This window comes from Piliocolobus tephrosceles, chromosome 10 (genome assembly GCF_002776525.5).
Source record: "Piliocolobus tephrosceles isolate RC106 chromosome 10, ASM277652v3, whole genome shotgun sequence".
Taxonomy (NCBI): Eukaryota; Metazoa; Chordata; class Mammalia; order Primates; family Cercopithecidae; genus Piliocolobus; species Piliocolobus tephrosceles.
Window position 1 is genome coordinate 65,516,098 of NC_045443.1, and position 15,496 is coordinate 65,531,593.

Genomic DNA, 15,496 nt, shown 5'->3' on the forward strand with positions numbered 1-15,496 from the left:
GATCCCCCAGATTCCAGCTCTTTCAGATGTTTCTCAGGAAAGAAGACTGCCCTGCTGCTGATGGCCCAGGAACCTGCCCGGGAAGCTCAGGGGAAATAGCAAGATGAAGACAGTCCTCCATCTCCCCTCACCAATGCCCTGCAGCTCACCACCCTTTCCTGTCCTGTATACTTGTCCAGGAATGAGATCCCCAGAAGAGATCAGACATGGGACCACAGTGTGTTGATGGGGAAAAGCAGAAAGGGATCACTTTGGAATATGAAATCAATCAAGAGAGGGTAGTTCCTAGTGAACAGCCTAATGACCCCATGACTGAAACGAAGAACTAGGTGCTGGGAAAGCAATGAAGAGAAAAGCTGCCAGAGACACAATCCATGAAGACCTTGGTGAATTCCCAACTATGAATACAAAAGGTGCCAAGTCCCAGAATTGTCAGTGTGCAGGAGGGGCACAGTGAAAGCCTTGTGGAATGAACTGGCTTGTGGCCCAGGATGTGCCATCAGAAACTACTCCTGTTTTCCATGCTGTATTTCCATGCTGTATAGCACTGAGCAGAGTCCCTTTAATGCAGAACAATCGTTAGGCCGTATTACTCATTTAACTGAAGGGCTAAGTATGTAGATGGGGTTTTTAGACATTATGAAAAGTTGAGTGTGGTGGAATTTGAGCTGCATTTAGACTTTTATTTGGCTTTTATGAACTTTCCTAACTTTACAGCACCCTGAAGGTGTGTTAGCAAGATTCAGCATCATTTGATCTTGGTTCCTTGTGGTGTTAGTGGCTTGAGTTTCCTGTCAAAGGCATTCCTGGTAAATCATTCCAAGCAGTTAGTTACTTTGTGTATCTTATTTGCTGTTATCTTGTAGTTACCCCTTGCACTCCATGAAATTCTAGCATGCTGTCATGAAAAGGATACCCAGGAGAAAGAAACACAATTTATTTAATTAGAATCAAAATTTGTTAAGTACTAAGTTCACACTGGGCATAATTAATAATTTTCAAACCCTTAAATAGACATTCATATACATAACATCTATTTAAGTCTCAATAACATTATATTGCATTCCAGAAATCTGTCATTACCCTTCACCTCCCACATCACCCACCCCCCGACACACATAAATATTACATGAGTTAACTCACGTTATATACTTTAAATTAAGTTGACACAATGTACTTGTGAATAACAAAACATGTTCAGAATGGAAACATTATTTGAAAACACAGAAAATGTGCAAATTAGTGACAACTTATCTCCAAAACTTTATTACACTAAATCCTTCTTGTCTATTCTGAATCACCTAACATGCTGTCAGTATTGTGTTAAAAAGTTTTTAAAAGAAACAGACTGTTATAAACATATTTGTAACAGTTCTCATTGTATTTCAAAATAACTATAAAATCAATGCACTTGGCTGTGGTTTACTGACTGCTTTCCAAGAATTTTTTAATCCAGGAAAGAAGAATATCCAGTTCACTGATGGCTTTGTAGATTCCTTTGTTTCCAATCTGCAGATAAAGTATAGATATAAGAGAAGAAATTTTTCATATTTTGAAAAACAAAGTGTTTTAATATAAGGATTTAGAATTCTTACCCTATAAAATATTCTTTTCATCCTGGTAATGGATTTCATCTCTCTAGCTGATGAAGCACAGGAAATCTAAGGAATCAACAGTAAGTACAGATAATATTGTTGAAGAGGCATTAATGATACTCTTTCATTCATTCAACAAATATTCATAGAGCAGGTATTATGTGCTGAGCAATAGATATGCACTGGCAAAATAAATAATGCATGATCTTTTTCCTCACAGAGCTTAAAGTTTCATGGGAAAGCAGATGATAAATAAAACAAAAAATAAAAATTTACAAATTGCAATTAAAGCTATGTTAGCAACTCTCGAAGCTCTATGACAGGGATTTATAGGAACCACCTACCTTCGATTGGGTGGTCAAGGAGGGCTCCTTTGAAAAATGACGTTTGTGTTAGCCCATTTTCACACTGCTATAAATAACTACCTGAGACTGGGTAATTGATAAAGAAAAGAAGTTTAATTGACTCACAGTTCTGCATGGCTAGGGAGGCCTCAGGAAATTTACAATCACGGCAGAAGGTGAAGGGAAACCAAAGTACATCTTACATGGCGGCAGGAGAGCAAGCAAAGGGGGAAGTGCCACACTTCTAAACCATCAGACCTCGAGAGATTTCATTTACTGTCATGAGAACAGCACAAGGGAAACTTCCCCCATGATGCAATCGCCTCCCATCAGGTCTCTCCCTCCACATGTGGGGATCACAATTCAAGATGAGATTTGGGTGGGGACGCAGAGCCAAACCATATCAACGTTTAAGTTGAGATATCAGAAATGGGAAGGCACAGGCTATATGAGAAACTGAGGAAAGGAGAGAGGAAGTTGGGGAGGAGACACAAGAGAGTAACTCAGGCAGAGGAAAATATGCTCCTCTGAGGCAAGAGAGCTCAGTGCCTTCCAGAAACTGAAAGAAAGCAAGCAAGCATGGCTGGAGCAATTAAACAAGAGAAATGTGGGAAGCATGAAAGACGTGAGAATGACAAGAAAAAAAATTTACCTTTTAAAAAATCACTCTGCCTGTCATGTACAAAGCACAGAACAATGTTCAATGTAGACTACAAGGAGAAGGCACCCAGGACATTAATATTAGTTTCTAAATTAGGAGAAGCAGTAGGCTAGTATCTTGAGCAGCTGGCTTGTAGCCTGGCTGGCCAGGGGAAACTACCAGTCCACTTTGTGCAAGTGAATTCTCAAACGCTGTCTGAGCACAGGAATCACCTGGGTGTCAAACAGAAGAAAGTTAATATCCTACTCTATTCTCTCACAAATTTCTATAGGACTATTAAAAGAAAAGAAAGGAAACGTGAAAATGCCTAATTTATCTACTTAGTTTTTACTCGTAAAACTTTTAGTACTGGAATAGACCAAGGAGATTGAATAGGCCGATTGTTTGCAATTTGCAGAAAGGGAGGCCAAGGCCCAGGTAGTTAAGTCACTCACCTAACATCCCACAGGAAGTCCTATGCTAGTGACAAAATAGTGTCACTATCTAACAGTTAAAGATAAGAGTTAAAACTCATGAAATGGAAGTGGCTAAATGATAACATTTAGTCTCTAAATGTCCTCCTGACAAAAGAATGTCATATCAATAAAGATAACACTTTGTTCAAATGCTTGAAATGAAAATGGCTAAATGAGAACATCTGTTAAAATGAATGAAACATGGCCGAGGTCAACCAACAGGTCTCTTCAGGGGTGTTAATGTTGACAATGGTTTTATGGCTCTGCCCAAATGGGGATGTTACCTTCAGGTCAGACCCTGGTAGGAGGAAAGAGATTCTTCCTGTGAACAGGGCTTTCATGATTAGGAACAGCAGAGTGCTGTGATCGAGGGGCTGCAGACACAGACACAGACTGCTCAGCTTAAGGCACAGTTTGCAGGATTCACAAACACAGGGTTAGACCTCACTGTGATAGGAGCCCTGACTTCAGAATGTTTATTTACATTCTGAAGTACACTATGCGTACTAAATACACTAGGTGTATTTCATGTTACATTTGCACTTAACTATACAACATGGGATTCTTTCTCTGGGATGAGTGGAATGTTCTAATCTGTCATTAGTGTGTCTGTGAACGCTCAGTAAAACTTCATCCCAATATTTAATGCATAGAATCCTTTTTAAAAGTAGTTCCTCGTGTTTCTAAAATCCTCATGTTTCTAAAATCATGTATTAGGATTTAAAGATTTAACACTGAAGGTGAGAGACCAAAGAACCAACCACATTCTGGACACTACAGAAGTTAAATAAAACTAAGGCATTCCTGTCAACTGTGTCTTCTGCTCAGGGAACTTGGATGTGCAACGCATCCCACAGCAGGTGGGAACTACCAGAGAGATTTTGTCCCTCACTCACACCAAAGGCACATGCTACTCTAGGAAGAGTAGTGAGAGTCAAAAAGGAGGAAAACACTATTCAACTAAAAAAGAAAAAAACTAACAGTGCCAGGGTTGCCACTATAACTACACTCTGGTTGAAGGGATACTTCCTGGTGCCTTGAGCACTGTTTACTATGAGTGACCCCTAGTAAAGATCTGACCACGGAGTTCTCATTTTCTTTATACTGTTGTAAATGTGTCCACAGGTCCAGTAGGATAGCAGATTTTACTGCAGTAATTCAGATTGCTTTGCTTGGAAAGAGGAATTTATTAAAAGAATGATTTCCTTTTCTTTATGTTTTGAGTCTAGTTGTAGTGACTGAAATTAGAATGTGTGATAAAAGGGTTAGCAGTTTTATCATAAGAATGGCTGAACGATTTGACAAACTCAACAGAAGCTGACATGATCAAGACCAGAGGCAATTTATTGATAGGGCTAGAATAACTAGAAATCAGCTCAAAGAAAAATGTGAGATAATCATGTCATAGGAAATATTCATTCTTTATTATTAAGTCAACATATATTTATCACATACTTACTATATGCTAAGCATACAGCAATGCCTCTGCCATATAGCACTGATTTACAGTTGACAATGAATGATTTACCGTTGAACAATGCAGGGTAACATTAGGTGCACTGACCCCCCCCCCCCCCAGTGAAGTTAAAAACCTGCATATAACATTAGACTCCCCTCAAATTAAACTACTAATAGCCTACAGTTGACTGGAAGCCTTATTGATAACATTAATCAATTAACATATATTTTGTGAGAAAGATGATAGATAGATAGATAGATAGATAGATAGATAGATAGATAGATACTTATTTTTATAATGAAATAAGCTGGAGAAAAGACAATGTAACTAAGAAAATCACAAGGAAGAGGAAATATATTTACTATTCACTAAGTGGAAGTGGACCATCATAAATGTCTTCATCCTTGCCATCTTCATGTTGAGCAAACTAAGGAGGAGGAGGAAGAGGAGGGGTTGGTCTTTCTATCACAGGGATGGCAGAAGTAAAAGAGGTGGAGGAAGTGGAAGGGGAGGCAGGAGAGGCAGGCACACTTGGTGTAACTTTAAAGAAATACATAGTAATTTCTGTCTGACTTTTTTCATTTCTCTAAAAATCTTTCTATACAGTACTAACCCTTCTTCCACCATTTGCTTTAGTTTCAGTCCTTGTGTCATAGAAAGTTCATGCCATACTTTAAAGTTCATATGGAACCAAAAAAGAGCCCGCATTGCCAAGACAATCCTAAGTCAAAAGAACAAAGCTGGAGGCATCACGCTACCTGACTTCAAACTATACTACAAGGCTACAGTAACCAAAACAGCATGGTACTGGTACCAAAACAGAGATATAGACCAATGGAACAGAACAGAGTCCTCAGAAATAATACCACACATCTACAGCCACCTGATCTTTGACAAACCTGACAGAAACAAGAAATGGGGAAAGGATTCCCTATTTAATAAATGGTGCTGGGAAAATTGGCTAGCCATAAGTAGAAAGCTGAAACTGGATCCTTTCCTTACTCCTTATACGAAAATTAATTCAAGATGGATTAGAGACTTAAATGTTAGACCTAATACCATAAATCCCTAGAAGAAAACTTAGGTAGTACCATTCAGGACATAGGCATGGGCAAGGACTTCATGTCTAAAACACCAAAAGCAACGGCAGCAAAAGCCAAAATTGACAAATGGGATCTAATTAAACTAAAGAGCTTCTGCACAGCAAAAGAAACTACCATCAGAGTGAACAGGCAACCTACAGAATGGGAGAAAATTTTTGCAATCTACTCATCTGACAAAGGGCTAATATCCAGAATCTACAAAGAACTCAAACAAATTTACAAGAAAAAAAACAAACAACCCCATCAAAAAGTGGGCAAAGGATATGAACAGACATTTCTCAAAAGAAGACATTCATACAGCCAACAGACACATGAAAAAATGCTCATCATCACTGGCCATCAGAGAAATGCAAATCAAAACCACAATGAGATACCATCTCACACGAGTTAGAATGGCAATCATTCAAAAGTCAGGAAACAACAGGTGCTGGAGAGGATGTGGAGAAATAGGAACACTTTTACACTGTTGGTGGGATTGTAAACTAGTTCAACCATTATGGAAAACAGTATGGTGATCCCTCAAGGATCTAAAACTAGATGTACCATATGACCCAGCCATCCCACTACTGGGTATATACCCAAAGGATTATAAATCATGCTGCTATAAAGACACATGCACACGTATGTTTATTGCGGCACTATTCACAATAGCAAAGACTTGGAATCAACCCAAATGTCCATCTGTGACAGACTGGATTAAGAAAATGTGGCACATATACACCATGGAATATTATGCAACCATAAAAAAAAAAAGGATGAGTTTGCGTCCTTTGTAGGGACATGGATGCAGCTGGAAACCATCATTCTTAGCAAACTATCACAAGAACAGAAAACCAAACACCGCATGTTCTCACTCATAGGTAGGAACTGAACAATGACATCACTTGGACTCCGGAAGGGGAACATCACACATTGGGGCCTATCATGGGGTGGGGGGAGGGGGGAGGGATTGCATTAGGAGTTATACCTGATATAAATGACGAATTGATGGATGCTGACGAGTTGATGGGTGCAGCACACCAACATGGCACAAGTATACATATGTAACAAACCTGCACGTTATGCACATGTACTCTAGAACTTAAAGTATAATAAAAAAAAAAAAAAAAGAAAGAAATCCTCCCACTTGGCCTCCCAAGTAGCTGGCACTACAGACACGCAGTTCCTGGCTAAGACTCCAAAACCTATGTTGAGTCTCTCCCAGTGGCTTCGTGCTCATCAGACTGCACAGCCATCGCAGAAGACAGCGGGTGGTCGCCCCTGGTTTAGAAAAGCCTCACTTGAGAGGGACTGTTTCTAAATGTCAGGTAGGAGCCAGAGTCTGAGAGAAGCATCTCAGGAGGACCCCCAAGTCAAGAAGAAGAGAACAGAAAAAGAGAGAAGTTTCAAAAACTTGGGGCAATGAGAAGATGTGGGGATTGATCTCGGAAAAGAGCTGCTGGAATTGAGAGACATGTCATTGTTTCCATTTAGAAGGAGATATTGAGTCTTGACAGTGTTCAAATAATTTAGTGAGAACAAGGAAGAAAGTGTCTTGCAAAAGTAGTGAGAGTCTGTGTATCTTTTCCTTCTCCTGACCCTGTCAGTTTCACTCACTGGTCCTCTCTGGCAGTCAGAGCGGCTTGAGCCCCACTTGGGCTGCAGTTAGAATTCACCTTGCAGGAGGCTGGCAAATGTTTTGGTGGATGGAAACTGAGAAAAAAAACTCATCAGTCTTCATTTCTGATGCTAAACTGCTGTTTTAATGTTGTCTTTAAAACAAAAGAAATGAAAGAAAACAAAAACTGCAATGTTTGTAAAATTGTTTTTAATTCTCAAATGAAGTCTTAGAAACCTTAAAAAAAAAAAAAAGTTCATGCCATAAAAGAGGTTAAAACCACTCTCAAATAATCGGAACCATTCTGCCAATTGTCTATGCCAGTTTGTTTTCTGTCATTGTTTCTTCTATGTCTTCTTCCTCATCATCTGGCACTGATTCAGAAACACTCATCTCCATCAAGTCATCTGCTAATTCCTATGGTGCAGTGTCTACTAGCTCTTGAATTTCTCCAAGATCCTTCCTTATCTTGATATCTTCAACCTGCCCTCACCCTGCCATCTTTTTGCCACATCCACAATCTATTTTGATTTCTTTGATTGGTTCTGTTGTAAATTCTATGAAGTTATGTACAACATCTGAACACACTTTTCTCCAGCAGGAATTAATTGTTTCAGGCTTGATGAGTTTCATGGTTTTTTCTATAGCAATGATAGCATCTTCAGTAGTGTAATCTAAACTTTGATGATGTTCCCTCCATTGATGTTCTCTTCCATAGTGTTGACAATCATTTTTGTAGAATATCACATGTAACGAGCCTAAAAGATCCTTATGACCCCTTGATCTAGAGGCTGAATTAGAGAGGTTGTATATGGGGGCAAGTAGATTACTTCAGTGCCTTCTGTGTTGAATTCATGGGGTTCTGGGTGGCCAGGAGCATTGCCCAATATCAAAAAAAACAAAAAACTTTAAAAGGCAGTTACTTACTGGCAAGGTACTTCCTGACTTCAGGGACAAAGCACCAATGGAACCAACCCATAAAAAAACGTTCTCATTGTCTGGGCCTTCGTGCTGTACAATGGAAAGACTGGCAACTGGTGTTTATCTCTTCCCTTCAAGGCTCAGAGGTTAGCAGCTTTATAAATAAGGGCAGTCCTGATCATAAACCTGACTGCATTTGCACAAAACAGTAAAGTTAGCCTATTCCTTTCTGCCTCAAAATCCTGGTGCTCCCTTCTTTACTGATAAATGACTGTAGCATTGTTTTCCAGAATAGGACACTTCCATCTAACATTAAAAACCTGTTCAGGCAGATATCCTTCCTTCCCAGTGATTGTTTTAATGGCATCTGGGAACTTGTCTGCTGCCTCTTGGTTGGTAGAAACTGCTTTTCTTGTTATCTTGACAGTTTTTTAAGCCAAATGTCTTCCTAAATTTTTAAACCATCCTTTGCGGGCATTAAATTCTACAGCTGTAGATCCTTCATCTTTCTTTTGCTTTAAATTGTCATATAATGACTTCACTTTTTCTTGAATCGTGTCAGAGTCTATAGTCACGCCTTTCTTTTAGCAGTTCTACACCCACATGAAAGCCGCATTTTCAATAGGAGATTTTTTAAAAGGTGTCTCTGGAAAAGTGCAAGGTTTTCACACCTGCTGGTGTAGCTGTAGTGGCGGATTCAGAAATTTCCTTTTCTTTTTTCACAATAGTCCTTATCCTGGATTTGTCAGGCAACCTCAGCTGCAGACCTCACTCTGTGGTACATATCAAGCAATTCAACTTTTTCTTATAATGTCATGACTTTTCTCTACTTCTTGGGAGCACTTCCAGCATCACCAGTGGCACTTTGTGTGGAATCCATGGTATTATTCAAGATTTATGATATTGCACAAAACACAGTGAAAAATACACAAGAGACCACTTTTTACTGCAATGGGCAATTTACTGGAGTGACAAACTGCTCACATGAAGATAATTAACATCACAGCATTTTAAGTGGATATTCACAACACTTGAGCTCACTACAATAGCAACAGGAGGTGGCTACAGAATTATAGTAGCACAGCGTAACCTCAAGTAATTTCGTGCAGCTAATTATCTTCATGTGAGCAGTTTGTCGCTACAGTGCAAAGTTACATATAATTTGCACACATTGGTTGGTAGAAGCAGTTTCTACCAACCAAAAGGCAGCAGACAAGTTCCCAGTTGCCAGATGCTTTAATATTGTATCTTTACCTTTGTTTACAAACCAAATGCCTCCATGTATGATCTGTAAGTATTTGTATGTATAGCTTTTGATACATTTTAACTATAATAGATTTGTGGATACTTCATGGTAGCAAATGATAAAATAGACTGGTAACTACAAATATTTTATGCATTAATGACATATGTTTTTCTTAATTTTTTCCATATTCTAGGCTAGACGTTTCATCTGCAAGTTTGTCAAATTGTTATAAATCTCCAAAGAACCGTCTAATGTATTTATTGAAAAAAATAACCACATGTAAGTTGACCTATGCAGTTCAAACCTATTTATTGAAAACACACACACACACACACACACACACACACACATATATAAGTTGACCTATGTAGTTCAAACCTATATTTAATGTATAAAATTACCCTGCATGAAAATCACCCCAGGGTACACTTGATGCCTCACAATCTATCAAGAGACAGAGTGATGCACAATGACAATTCTATGCGACAAATAGATGTGATTAAAACAAAAACATGACTGCTCCAGGAGACAGAGGAGAGGTAACCCTGAAGTCTTCCAGAAGAAAAAAAGTGACTTGTGTCTTGAAAGATGAGTGGGAAAAGCATGAAGAAGAGATGAGTAGACAGGGAAGCAAGGTGTTCAAAGACTGAGAGTGCAGAGACAATTTAAACACCCTTCAGGTCTCAGCTGAAAACCCCAGACTAAATCCAAGTTATGGCCCCCAACCTCCACCTCTGCTGTAGCACATCCTCCTATGTGCTCTCTTTGCAGGACCAAGCACAACTTGAGACTAGCCAAGATGGGCAGAAAGCATTTTCTTTCTTTTTCTTTCTCTTTTCTTTTCTTTTCTCTTTTCTTTTCTTTTCTTTTCTTCTCTTCTCTTCCCTTCTCTTCTCTCTCTCTCTCTTTCTCTCTTTCTTTTGACGTAGTTTCACTCTTGTTGCCCATGCTAGAAGTGCTATGGCACAATCTCGGCTCACTGCAACCTTGGATTCAAGCAATACTCCTGCCTCAGCCTCCCAAGTAGCTGGGATTACAGGCACCCACCACCACGCCTGGCTAATTTTGTATTTTAGTAAAGATGGAGTGTCACCATGTTGACCAGGCTGGTCTTGAACTCCTGACCTCAAGTGATCCACCTGCTTCTGCCTCCCAAAGTGCTGGGATTACAGGTGTGAGCCACCACACTCAGCCAGCATTTTCAATGAGCTCTATGAGGACAGAAATATTGTCTGTCAATTTCTGTTGAGTCCCCTGTATCTGGAATAATGCTCAGCAAATACTAAATAATAAACATTTGCTGAATAAGTCAATCAACAAATAAAATGCAAGCATCAACTTACTGCCTCAGGGTCCACAAACCCACTTGTTTCTTAAAAATTTGAAGCATGGCCTAGACATTAGTGAGCCTTATAACTTTGTCTAAAACAATCAGATAAACAAGCAATACAATCCTTAGTTTGTTTTTCCAATTTCCTTATGTGTTCAAAAAAATCATACAAATTTGTATTGCACATGATGGCTAAAGCAAAAATGGAAAACCTCCATCGATTGTTGGGGTAATCAGACCCAACTCCAGGTCGTGGGGGCAACGAAGTCCGGTGGAGTCAAAGGAATGAGAAAAGACAGCTTGAGAGAGAAAGTGGGTCCAGGTGACCAACACGCGTATGGAGCCTGTGAAGGCCCTGAGCTCTGGAATCCCAGACTATTTATTGGTGATCAAACAAAGAAACAGGTGGTGAGAATGTGGGGTTGAAAGGGAGCGTTGCATTAAACACATGATTTACAGCTGTGACGGTTTAGCATATGCTCTGCTACTTGAGATAATGGAGAGCAGGTTCTTTTAACTCAAGATACAATTGATCCTGGGAGAGCAAGGAGCAAGGAGCCAGCAAGTCTAGACACATTCCAGAGGCCACGAGGGGTTTTATGCCCTGAGCCCTGGATTCTAGCCAAGCCACAACGGGTTTTATGCCATGGGCTTAGATTATGGTGCCACAGGGTAGCCTTCCACTCTTTCGCACAGAGCTTGGTGTTCCAAAGGCCATGAGGGGTTTTAGACTGTGGACCCCGGACATGTTCCAAGACTCTTTTACATTATGTCAGACATGCAAGCCCCTGCCTCAGCTTCTCCCAACACTCAGCTTTTCCCCCAACACCAATAATTTGAGGAAAGGAGATGGTGGGTTATGAGTGGACAGCCACATGTGTCACGGTTCCTCAGAGAATTAACTGTCCAGTCTGCATTCTCACAGAGAATGGCCTCAAATCCTCTCTCGACAAAAAGGATTTTATTATATTATACTCTATCATATTATAAATATACAGTCAGAGGGTAAGTGAAAAACCATACGTAAGACCTTCATTTTTATAGACATCAATATACAACTTCAGACTGGATCATAACCACCCTTCTTGTTGTTTTTGGTTTGTTTTTTAGTTGACCTTAATGGCTAAGATGGTTTCTACTCCGACCACAGCCTTGGTTTCTTGAAAGTTTTTCTTCTCCAAAATACAAATGATAGATAAGAGTGATTGATAAGAGATTAAAGACTAAACTTAATTTTATTGTTTTACTACAGACTCTTAAGCAGATCTTATTCACTGACTTTTTGCACAGTCGTTCACATGGGGTCCTACAAATATTAACTGAAGTGCTTTTAAAGCCATACTTGAGAAAATTATGCCAGTGTAGTATTTTAAAAAAAAACAAAAAAAAAAAACCCCGTTTGGGAAAAAAAAAAAAAAAAAAAAAGCACAAGCACTAGGACACCAACACAAAACTACTGACACCAGAAAGATGTATAGGAAACTTTCAAAGAAAATAACAAAATTAGCATAATTTGAAGAAAGCATGATTATATTTACAAGCAAGTTTTCATGAAAGGAGAAAAGAGTGACTGAACTATTAGCCAAGTGTCTCTCTGTGAAACCAAATGCATAATCAGACATTTAATTTTAATAAAAAGCCAAACATCCAACAACTCAGTAGATATTGAACAGAAGTTTACAAAACATCATTATCCAATTTCTATATTCTCTGTAACTACAAAGATCATCTGATGTAGATAAGCTAGCTTACCTAGAATAATCTTAAACCCGTGTAAGACATTTCTTCATGTTGCAACCATAGAAAATAGTTTTTTAATACTTTAAATACAAATAGATACCATAGTAGAAAAACATTAGTGCAGGCTTTTACATTTTTCAGTGTTATTATCATTCATCAGAATTAGTTCACACAATTTAGCATGTGAATTAAATTCCTAACTCAGCAATAGAGCTGCACCCCATAGTTTTTTATTGAGGCATAATAGATGTAAATATTTTCAGGGTACATGTGACATTCTGATGCATTCATATAATGTGTTATGATTAAATCAGGGTAACTTCCTCCCACTGTATTTTTGAGCCCATTAATCAACCTTTCTTCATCTTGCCACATCCCTACCTCTCCCAGACTCTACTCACACTCAATCTATTCACTGTCTTCATGAGATCCACTTTATTAGCTCCTACAAATGGGTGAGAACAGGAAATAGTTGTCTTTCTATGCCTGGCTTACTTCACTTAACCTAAAAACCTCTGTTCCAACCATGTTGCTGCAAATGACAGAATCTCATTTTTTTCATTATACCACATTTTCTTTATCCATTCATCCACTGATGAACACTTAGATTGATTCCATATGTTGGCTACTGTGGAGAGTGCTGAATAAACGTTTGAGTGCAGGTTATCTCATCAAGAAATTGCTTTCCTCTCTTTAGAATATATATCCAGTAGTGGGATTGCTGGATCACCTGGTAGTTATACTTTCAGTTTTTTGAGGAGCTTCCATTCTGTTTTCCATAGTGGCTGTACTAGTTCACATTCCCACCAACAGTGCGCCAGGGTTCCCCTTTCTCTACCTCCTTCCCAGCATCACTACTGCCTTTTAAGTTAAAGGCATTCTAACTGGGGTGAGATGGTATCTCATTGTGGTTTTGATTTGCATTTCTCTGATTAGTGATATTGAGTATTTTGATATGCCTGTTGGCCATTTGTATGTCTATTCAGATCTTTTTCCCATTTTAAAATCAGATTATTTCCTTTTTGCTATTGAGTTCTCTGAGTTCCTCATATATTCTGATTAGTTCCTTGTCAGATGGATAGTTGCAAATATTTTTTCCCATTCTGTAGGTTGCCTTCTCACTTTGTCAGTTGTCTCCTTTGCTGTGCAGAAGATTTTTAGCTTTACATAATCCCATTTGTCTATTTTTTTCTTTGGTTGTCTGTGCTTTTGAGGACTTAACTCAAAAAAAAATCTCTGCCCAGACCAATATGAAGTGTTTCCCCAAGTTTTCTTCCAATAGTTTCATAGTGTTAGGTCTTATATTGGGTTCCAATCCATTTTGATTTGATTTTTCTATATTGTGAGAGACAGGAGTCTAGTTTGATTTTTCTGCATATGGTTATCCAGTTTTCCCAGCATCATTTATTGAAGAGACTGTTCTTTCCCCCAATGTACATTCTTGGCATCTTTGTCAAAATATGAGTTGGCTATAAATGTATGGATTTATTTCTGGGTTCTCTATTCTTTTCTATTGGTCTATGTTTTTTGTTTTTAATGTCAGTACCATGCTCTTCTGCTTACTATAGCTTTATAGTATGTTTTGAAGTCAGGAAGTGGGATGCTTCCAGCTTTGTTCTTTTTGCTCAGTATTTCTTTGGCTTTGAGGGGGGAGTCTTTTGTGGTTTTGTGGTTCCATGTAAATTTTAGCATGTTTTTCTATTTCTGTGAAGAATGCTAGGAGTATCTTGATAGAAATTGCATTTAATCTGTAGATAGTTTTGGGTAGTACTGATATTTTAACAGTATTTTTCTTTCAATGAAGGAGCATGGAATATCCATGTTTTGTGTGTGTGTCCCCTTCAATTTCATTGTTTTATACACAATTTCATCAGTGTTTTATAGTTTTTCTTATAGAGATCCTTCACTTCCTTGGTTAAATTTATTCCTAGGTATCTTATATTTTTGTAGCTAGTGTAAATGGGATTGCTTTTTTATTTTTTTATGTTGTTCACTGTTTGCATGCATAAATGCTATTGATTTTTGTAACTTGATTTTGTACACTGCAACTTTACTGATTTTTTTTTTATCAGTTCTAACAGTTTTGGTGGAGTCTTTAGGATATTTTGACTATAAGATCACGTCATCTATGAAAAAGGATAATTTAACTTCTTCCTTTTCAAATTGAATGCTTTTTATTTCCTTCTCCTGACTATTTGCTGTGGCTAGGACTTCCAGTATTATGTTGAATAAAAGTGGTGAAAGTGGTCAAACTCGTCCTGTTCCAGATCATAGAGGAAACGCTTTCAAGTTTTCTCCATTCAGTATGATGTTAGCTCATCACATATGGCCTTTATTGTTTTGAGGTATGTGCCTTCTATATCTAGTCTGTTAAGGGTTTTTATCATAAAGGGATGTAAATTTTATTGAATGCTTTTTCAATATCTATTGAAATGATCATATGGTTTTGTTCTTGGTTCTGTCCATGTATCACATTTATTGATTTGCACATGTTGAGCCATCCTTGCATCCCTGGGATGCATCCCACCTGACCTGGTTAATGATCTTTTAAATGTGTTGTTGAATTTGGTTTCCTAATATTTTCGTGAGGATTTTTGTGTTTGTTTTCATTAGAAACATTGGCCTGTAGTTTTCTCTTTTTTGTTGTGTCCTTGTCTGATTTATATCAAGGTACAACTGGCCTCACAGAATGAATTTGGAAATATGTTCTTCTCTTAAATATTTTAATGGTTTAAGTAGAATTGGAATTAATTATTTTTAAAATGTTTGGTAGAACTCAGCACTGAATCCATTCGGCCCTGGGCTTTGCTTTAATATAAGACTTTTGTTACAGCTTCAATCTTGTTACTCATTATTGGTTTGTTCAGGTTTTCTTTCTTCATGGTTTAATCTTGATACGTTGCATGTGTCTGGTAATTTATCCATTTCTTCTAGGTTTTCCAATTTGTTAACATATAATTGCTCTAATATTCTGTAATAGTTATTTGTATTTCTGTGGCATCAGTTGTTATGTCTCTTTTCTCATCTCTGATTTTATTTTGTGTT

At 38.2% G+C, this 15,496-nt stretch overlaps 1 protein-coding gene across 1 annotated transcript in view; it reads right to left on the reverse strand.

Annotated features, from left to right (window-relative positions):
* Positions 1-920: 920 nt before the first annotated feature.
* The window catches only part of IL26 (interleukin 26), a 28,617-nt gene continuing 14,041 nt past the window's right edge, over positions 921-15,496 (reverse strand). Inside the window, exons 4-5 of the mRNA XM_023195329.3 lie at positions 1,596-1,661; positions 921-1,509 (exon numbers count right to left, since the gene is read on the reverse strand). Coding sequence (XP_023051097.1) covers positions 1,423-1,509; positions 1,596-1,661 — 153 coding nt within the window. The 3' untranslated portion in view covers positions 921-1,422. The remainder of the gene's footprint in view (positions 1,510-1,595; positions 1,662-15,496) is intronic.